At 41.2% G+C, this 9,444-nt stretch overlaps 1 protein-coding gene across 1 annotated transcript; it reads right to left on the minus strand.

The window, feature by feature from the left end:
• Positions 1-648: 648 nt before the first annotated feature.
• LOC104160631 (TBC1 domain family member 5-like) lies at positions 649-8,657 on the minus strand (the record flags this gene model as incomplete). Its single annotated transcript, XM_009698806.1, has 3 exons — positions 649-1,027; positions 7,662-7,838; positions 8,578-8,657. Coding segments are annotated over 3 exons (551 nt in total), but the record flags the coding sequence as incomplete, so codon positions are not given.
• Positions 8,658-9,444: the final 787 nt, after the last annotated feature.

Genomic DNA, 9,444 nt, shown 5'->3' on the forward strand with positions numbered 1-9,444 from the left:
GGAACTCTCAAGGGGAAAAAAAGTAGGCAAAGGGAAATAAGGCTGCGTTGTATAGGTCCCCGTTCTCAAGGAATTTGTCACATACTCTCCTTTAAGACAGCGCTGAGGAACAACTACACAAACCTCTGTCTTGAACAGTCCTCAGGCTACTGCCAGATGAAAATGAAGAAACCAGGATTCCTCAACTGAGAACAAGCTTACTGCCAGGATGATGCTTTTAATCTTTCTGATATACCTTCCCTACTTCTCTAATCAGTCGCTGAAGAAACAGTACCCTTTCCTGCTCAGAAAACCCAGTCAAGCATATTTTGTAAAAGAACGGTATTAAATATAGCTGGTCTTCGCTGCGTCAGGTCTGATGCCAAGTATCTACACATTTCCTAATCCATTATGATACCTAGCACATACTATTCTATGTTTTGGGAAAGCAACAGTTGTATAGTAACAAAGCTCCTAAGTAAGATACCGTATAACTAAGAATAACTGTATATTAGAACTGGGTTTTACTGGATCTTTATTTAAGGCAGTTATTAAAAGATGTCTATTTTGAAAAGTTGCAAATTCGTCATGTGTTTGTTTTTTTTTTTTTCAATTTAGGCTTTTGGCAGCTGAAATGGGTTACCTTTATCTATTTTCTGTCCTCCTACTCCAAAGAACTATCCAGCCCGTGGAATCATAGGAATTTGAGCTGAGTTGTAATGATCGACCCCCCAAACTCTCCCAGCCTGTTTCTTTAGATGTCCAGTGGGCTGACAATAGCGAAGTCAGAATCTTTGCTGTTATTACTACTGTCGTCATCAGGGCTGGAGCTCAGGTTGCTGGAGGAGGCTGAAATGGAACCCATCAGTGGGTCAGAGAATATCAAAGAAGAACGAGACGGAGCTTCTGGCTTCACCGCTGCCTCCTTATGTGCCTGAAGGGACTGCGCTGGCTCTGGGACAGCACTTCTACTTCCTTCCTCTTCTTTGGAAACCATAATATAGTTATCAGCACTCTTGCTCTCATTAGTGCTCAAATCAGTCGTAGTCTGTGAGGTAAGGGCACACAGAGGACTTAAAGTTAGTACCAGTTTTACCACTTAACGAGGTTTATGATGCATGTCAGTGATGTGGGAATGGGATAAAGGAATAATCATTACCCGAAAGTAACAATGCCCAAATCAAGAAGTAAAAAATAAAGTGGATATTAATTTATTTGTTATTTACAAAAGCATAAAACTTAATACTCTAGAAATATGTTGTTGTGTATAACAGTCTTACATGTTTCATGATCATAGTGCATCCGTGTCATGATCACAGTAGCTAGGGATCTAACACATACATTACAGTCGTGAAGATTTTCAGCAATTATATTCTCACTGCTGTTAGTATTCTGTAGTAATTAATAAATTAGCATTCAGGAATTTGTTGCCCGTTTGCATGTACAATGTCATTTTGGAGCTTGTCAGGAGAATGGTTTGAAATAAAATTTCCTAGTAAAACCCTGATCTGTGGAATCTAAGTCATACATAGACCTGGTTTAGTGTACACCAGTTCAGGTTTGACAGATCAGGGCTCCCAGGGCTTCTAGGCTGTGCTGTCGAGTATTTCCTAACTCTACAAGAAAATGAGGGTCCAGGAATCCCTCTTCTGTCTGGTTAGACCTTGGGTAGTGGATCAAGACTACACATCAGTGTACCAGCAAACTCTCTACAAACTCTCAATCTTATATTCTAACCAGCCATATTCAGGAGAAACCCATCTTTTCCACAGTCAAAGCTGTATATAATTAGAAGGGAAGGCTGACATATATAGCAGAGTGGGATTGCTCACTTGTTGAGAAATCAACAAGAAATCAGCCTATTAGCTTGGTTGCAACTCAAATGGACACCACTTTGTTTTCTTCTGCAAGAGATGCGTTCAACTCCCATCTAGCGCTATGTTCCTCTACAAGGATATGACTGCTTTCTTAGCTGCTCTCACACAATTTTTTTCAGAATAATAATGCAATCTGACAAGCATCCTGAAGTGATGTGATACAGAAACCAATATATTTGATTACACTAATGCGAGACTGAGAAAAAGGAGAAGTAGTAGAGGGGCAGCTGGTGAAATGTGCATGTCAACATGTGTGGCAATTACAGGCCCTTCAGCTGTGACTTTCACCAAACAAAAAAAATGCAAATTCACTTTGAGGTAAAAGAGAGATTGTAGGTATTAGAGAAAAAAAACCACCCAGTTACAAAAGGGAACAACAGGAATAATCTGAATGAGAGAAAGTTAGACCCTCAGCACAGCACATAAAATTGGAGTATGGAGGTCATCATCAGTATCAGCAAGCCACAACTTGGAGTTATGGTATCCATGGCCTCCAGCAAAACTTATTTTGCCAAATTTATTATTACAGCTGAAAGCATTTTTCCATTGCACTGATTATAGATCAGAACGTTCTTGAAAGGGAACTGTAGAGTAGCTCAGGGAGCAAAACCCACCAGTGATTAAGAATGACTGTAATATGAAACGAGGGAGCTGGAAGTCTTTGGTCGTTATTTACATAGTTGTTACAAATTGTTAAAAGTCACAAACAAGATAAATATCAGCTAAATGTGAAAATATGTTCAAATACAGAATTTTGACCCATTCCCTTCCAAAATTTATATGAACAAGAATTCAAATATCTCCCTTTGCAGTGAATTTTTAAATCATCCTGGTTTTATACTTTATAACTTTTTGTGTGTTATCTACACAGTACCTAGGTATAATAATATTATATTATCATCTAGGTATAATAATATATAGTATTCTGTTTTGTAATTAATACTTTATCATTCAAATGGAAATATCTTAAGTCCAGAGTATTGGTTACAATTTTAAAGGTCCCAGTGTAAGTCAGTTGTCAAACTGACAGTAATTTACATCTATTATTTTTTGATACTAACTAATTTTCCTCAGATGACTTAATAAAATTCATACCAAACTGAGCAGATTGCTTTTAGAAATATCAACTACCCTGTGTTGAGTGCTATCAAAATTGATCTCAAAGTTCCTGATCTGTTTAGAGCCAGGGTAGTTCAAACATCAACAACTTCTAGAAGTTTCCATGAAGTTAAAAACAAACAGATCTATCCTACAATGAGAGATACTTCATCATTTAAGCATTTCTGAGCTGAGACATCATTTGCTATTAATTAGCCTTTTGCTTTCATCTAGTCTGTTTGAAATGCTGTCTTCATGAGCTGTCAATCAGCTGCCATCTCCAGGGGGCTGAGGACACAGAGAGCACACAACCATGGCTCTGCTCCACCAACATACAATTACAAAATGGTTTGGGTTGGAAGGGACCTTTAGAGGTCATCTAGTCCAAACCCCCTGCAATAAGCAGGGACATCTTCAACTTGATCAGGTTGCTCAGCGCCCTATTCAGCCTGACCTTCCAGGGATGGGGCATCTACCATCTCTCTGGGTGATTTGTTCCAGTGTGTCACCACACTCACAGTAAGGAATTTCTCCCTTATACCTAGTCTAAATCTACTCTCTTTTAGTTTAAAACCATCACCCTTTGTCCTATTGCAATAGACCCTGCTAAAAAGTCTGTCCCCATCTTTCTCATAAGCCCCCTTTAGGTACTGGAAGGCTGCTCTAAGGTCTCCCCAGAGCCTTCTCTTCTCCAGGCTGAACAACCCCAACTCTCTCAGCCTGTCTTCAGAGGAGAGGTGCTCCAGCCCTCTGATCATGTTTGTGGCCTCCTCTGGACTCGCTCGAACATGCCCATGTCCTTCTTGTGCTGAGGACCCCAGAGCTGAAGGCAGTACTGCAGGGGGGGTCTCACCAGAGCAGAGCAGAGGGGTAGAATTCCCTCCCTCGACCTGCTGGCCACGCTGCTTTGGATGCAGCCCAGGATATGGTCACCTTTTATCAGCACATTGTTGGCTCATGTCCAGTTTTTCATCCACCAGTACCCCCAAGTCCTTCCTGCAGGGCTGCTCTCAACCCCTCCATCCCCCAGCCTGTATTGATACCGGGGATTGCCCTGACCCAGGTGCAGGACCTTGCACTTGGCCTTGTTGACCCTCATGAGGTTCACGTTAGTAGTTGCCTGATTTTGTAGGCACCCAGCGCAACCACAAGACAGGGCCAGGTGAAGCTTATTTTGGGAGCTCTAAATGCCATGTTCAAAATTTTAGCCCTTTGTGCCCCCCCTGCCCCCGTACAACAGAAATATACATTCCTTTAAACAACCACTGCTGCATAATTCACCTGGCTTCTTTCCACACTTCTATTTAAAAGCTCTCAGGGAATGCAGTACCGTCTCATTTTGCAAAATTATACACTTTATTATTCCAAGCTATCAAGATCACGCTATTTGAGTCCTTGCAGTCCTCACATCCGAGATGGCTCCACCTTGCGTGGGGTGACACAGATGTTAGCTAGTGACACACTTGCCCAGCGAAATCAGTATTTTCCTTGCTGGCACCCCCAAGGATGCTAACAGGGTGTCCTCCTTTTGGCAGTGAGCCCCAGCAAGGGCCCTCTGTCATAAACACTTTGCACTGGTGTTGCAATTTCCTAAATTCTGCTTCCAAAAATGTTCTCCTGTGCAGCTAAAAAAGCATCCTGCCCTTTAATAAAGGGAAAGGAAAGAAAACTGCTCATCTCAATTTCTTGTCGTTAGTGTTATGCTTCGCAATGTTACTTTTCGTTCTACCCACACTTTTTGGTTCAGTTAAAGAGACCAATAGCACTGAAGCAACAGAGAAGCAGCAAAGCATAGATACTGACTCCAAAATGCTATAAAGGGGCCTCCTGTAAATGTCTGTCTATCCCTGGCATACATTGGTATTTTGGTACTGGTATTTCCAGAGGTAAAATACCTCCTCCCTTCTTCTTCTGCCTGTTTCTGTTTCAGGAAACTCATGCTGACGTGAACCATGTTTTCTCCCATCTGCTGCCACTATTGAATAAATGAAAAATGACAGAATTATACTTCCAGTAGCTTTGAAAGTTAACAACCTTACGCCCATTGCCATATGGCTTCTCCAAACATTTTTTTCCTGATGATTATCAGCTACTAGGACCAGGCTTATTTCAATTGCCTTCATACTGTGAATGAGTTAAAACTAACTGTAAAGATACAATTCAAGAAAGCTTAGAAGAACGGCAGCTCATTTTGCCTCCTTCTTTGAACAGACATAAAGGCAAGATAATGTGTTAATTATCATTCATTATTTAGCAACAGAAGCCTTCTGTTTGTCAACTGCACACTGCTACCAAAGCCAAACATTCCAAAAAATGCTCTATTTCTTTGAGCCTTTATCTTAATTTTTTTGCATTTTTAATTTTGCAGCTTTCCTTTCCAAAGAAGGGCTGTATCCTTATCCTCACTTTCCATAAAGGGATTTTGAGGCAAAAAAGAGGCAGAGCACTTTTTAAAAAAGTAAAGATGATAAATAATTTATACTTATATAACAACCAAGAACAAAAGATCAGATTTTAATCTGTTACACCTGTAACTTTTCCAGTTGTCCTAGAAAACATCCCTATAATTTCACCAGAGAAAAACCTCTACAGTATAAGTCACATCAAACAGAATTACATGCATTACCAAAGTCAAAGAAAATGTAAATACAGTAAAATTTATTTAGCAAGAAATGCATTAAATGGTCTAGAAGTGGTTGGTTCTGAATCCCCCCGCAGCTCTCAGTAAGTGCTCCCGGCCTGACCGAGGGCACCAGTGCAGCCCATTTTCTTCAGCAGAGCTAAAAGCCCGGGCCGTGGCCCAGTTTGGGCCAACAATTGACCCCATCAATTAACAGTCGAATGTCACAGCCCACTGAATTCAGCAGTTTTATTTTCCCGTGTTTTATTAAAAGGGGTCCAAAGCTCTCCTCTCTTTGTTTGATTTTAGACACGGCGGTTAAAGAACGACGGGCTCGGAAACAGCACAGACCGTCGGGATCCTAACAGTCTTCCTGGACCGCCATTTCTAACCCTAATATTTTCTCTTTCTTTCTGTCAAAGGGGCTGTTGCTCATTGTCATAATTGGAACTTCCGGTAAGATGGTAAGAGGAGAGGAGACTAATCCGTATGAATGTACTGCACCTCCAAACGTAAACCATGCAGCGCTGAAGCCTCATTAATGCTCTGCAGGAGCTCAGCTTGTACCACCTCTACTCACGTTGCTCGTAGTTGACTTACTAGCAGCCTCTGCAATTGTGGGACCCACGGACACCTCTCAGTTCCTGGGGCTGGATGTATACACCCTGACTAAACACTGGGATAAGACCAGACCTCATTACACATCGCCCCAAAAGTTTCCATTGGAAAGAAACCTGTGCAGACCAGGCTTCACCTGCTCCACTCTCCATACTCAAAGTGCAAAGCCCCAGCACCTCCGGTGACACACGGTTTAGACCAGCATCTGAGCAAGGGCTGCTCCAGCATGTGTAGGGCCTGCACACACTTGTACAGCATATTGGCATTTTATATGACACTCTACCTTCCAGTTTCTAGAATAAATCCAAGTAAAAATAATCAAAAAAGTACTATTGGCCATTTTGGCAAGAAAGCAAAAGGTACTTTGTATAAAATGCTAGGAGATAAAGAGCAAAAATAGGAGGTCACTATATGAACACTTCAATATGCTACATCGGTTTAACCTATGGTTTTATTATGGCAGAAAGTAGTGATTGTAATGACAACAGCTAAACAAGCAATGTAAGCTTTCTAGCAAAGCTTTGCTCTTTGAACCTGCCATTACTAAGTAAAAGAAAAATTAAAAAATCTTGGTATTGCTTCTAATATTGAAATGCAATAAAAATATTATTTTTAACATAGTGTTCTAACTCAGGGGGATTGTGTGTAATAAATCAAAGCAACCCTGTGTGATCATCTGAAAATGAATAAATATTTCCCATAGTTCCTAGGTAAACTTGTCAAAAGTAAACTGATTGCAGACTCAGACTCCGAGGTGATAGTGCTGCCACTGATTTACAAGTGTGGGTATCAGTAGTGGGGTGGCAGACTTAACAGAACTCCAATATAGAAATGTGCATATACAAAGTACTTGTTCTTAAGATCACATTTGACTCAGACTGAGCCTTAGACAGACAGGGACCTTTTAACATGAAAGGAAAACACCTCTTTCTGTGCATGAACTTTCCCTGTGACTGTATGCTTTGCATGTGAAAAGATTGTTTACCGATTCAAGGAGAGAGTTAATACAATGGAATAGAAGGTAAAAGCAACCTCCTCGCTATTTCCTCTCTGGCACTGGCCGTGAACACACTGCAATGCAGTTAATCAGCTCTTACATAATGGGGTTCCAGAGGACAAGGACAATGAGAATAATCATATGGGAACACTTGATATAGGAACATCTACCTCCAGTTTTTACATCTTTTTGTAGGAAATTAATCTGTGATTCTGTGATTTGACAATCTGAAAGAACCCCCCCCTAACACTGCGTAACACTGAAATACCTGTGTGTGGAGCGTAAGGCTACAATAAAAATAATTGCTGGGAGTAGGACAGTAGCTAAAGAGACACTTCTAACCATGGCTCCCATATGCACCAGGAATGCTGGCATGTTCCCATGTAATGTCTGGGGATGCTAAAGGAAGACTGACTCCAAAAACTATAAGACTAATTCCATCAATGGCCTGTTTGAGATGTATTTAGCTTACCTGTCGTCCTGAGATGAACTGTTGCTTTGTCATAACAGGTCCCTTTAGGACATCACCTGTCCCCTTGTTCTGACTGTTGGAACAGTAATGATCATCGGCTATAGTGATTTGCTCATTTTCTTCAGCTTCCAGCTGGCTCTGGTTGAAACGCAATGAACCTTTCAGGATATCCTTGATCTGTTGTTGAATGGGAGGGGAAAGGATGTAAGTTAGAAATTCGGAGGAACTGTAAATTTTCTAAAGCTCTGTGCAGCATGCTTTCATACACCATTTCCCCCAAAAATGTGCTTTGAAGAGACAGGAAGCAAGTCAATATTCCTATCTATAAATAGCAGTGAAATGCAGTTGTATCAGAGTCTGGAAAACAACTATCCAAGAAATCTAAAGAGAATGAAACTGTTAAGATTTAACAATTTAAATTTAACAATTTAACATTAACCCTACCTCATTATATGTTTAACATATGTCACATTGTTCCTTATAAAATGTATTTTGAGGGAGCAGAGGGCAGTATAATCAGAGCTACAGATGCTCAGCAGCATTCTCATTTTATGTACGCAGTATTTTCTCTTTTAATTCAATGACATTCAAGTGTCATCACACTTAAATCATGGTGACATAAGGATGATTATTGCCTAGCATGCACACTTTGCATTAAGAAAAGCAATGGTGTGGCTTAAGTCCGGAACTCGGTGTTGCACTGCCTCAGTTCTGGTTCGAGGCCTGCAGAACTTTTTATAGCTGAGTTTTACCTTTTAAAATAAAAATATACCACAATGCTTGACGCATTAGTATTAGTAAAAGAGTTACCACAAGACAAAACAGCAGTAATCAAAAAGAATAAAAAAGGAGGAAAAAAGGAAGGAATTAATAGCACTGAATGGTACAAGAAGGTTAAGCCAAGCGATAGTTATACCTGCTTCAAACCAGCCAAGGAAACCAGAATTTCATCTTCTTTTTCCAAGTGTTCCTGTAATATGACTTCCTGAATATTTCCTGCAACATCAAAAGAAAAAAAAAGATAAAGCGAGAAAATTCCCTAAATAATCTCCAATTTGCCACTGACTCAAGCTCTCGAAACAAAATCCGGTGACCTGCAAACCCAATTTTGCACATAGACCTAGAGGCTGACAACCCTTCCAGCTGTGGAGGTGAGGCCAGCCCAAGCCTGGGGATGCTGCCAGGAGCCCTCCAGCAACGCTGTGCTGCTGCGGGACTTCCACTGCCCCAGTGCACCAATGGACTCAGGCTACTACTGGCCTCTAGAACAAACCATTGGCCTCTGTGGCTAACAGTTACATACAACTTTGAACCTGCAAATGCTTTGGAATGCACTCAAGAATATTTACAGGGATCTGCTGCAGCTCACAGAAAAGGTTAGGGTAGGAGCGCAGCAATCTTCATCTTGATCCCATGGCCATGGCAGATGCTAGAATGCTCTTCTTTATAAAAAGACCGAATGTTTCACAGAATCAATTTGGTTGGAAGAGACCTCTGGGATCATCGAGTCCAACCTTTGCCCTAACACCACCATGTCAACTACACCATGGCACTAAGTGCCACGTCAAGTCTTTTCTTAAACACCTTCAGGGATGGTGACTCCACCACCTCCCTGGGCAGCCCATTCCAATGCCTAACCACCCTTTCTGTGAAGAAATGTCTCTATTCCCAGCCTGAACTTCGCCTGGTGCAGTTTCAGACTATGCCCTCTTGTCCTATCACTCGTTGCCTGGGAGAAGAGACTGACCCCCATGTTGCTACACCCTCCTTTCAGGTCGCTGTA

Source organism: Cariama cristata, unplaced genomic scaffold (genome assembly GCF_000690535.1).
Source record: "Cariama cristata isolate BGI_N322 unplaced genomic scaffold, ASM69053v1 scaffold29474, whole genome shotgun sequence".
Taxonomy (NCBI): Eukaryota; Metazoa; Chordata; class Aves; order Cariamiformes; family Cariamidae; genus Cariama; species Cariama cristata.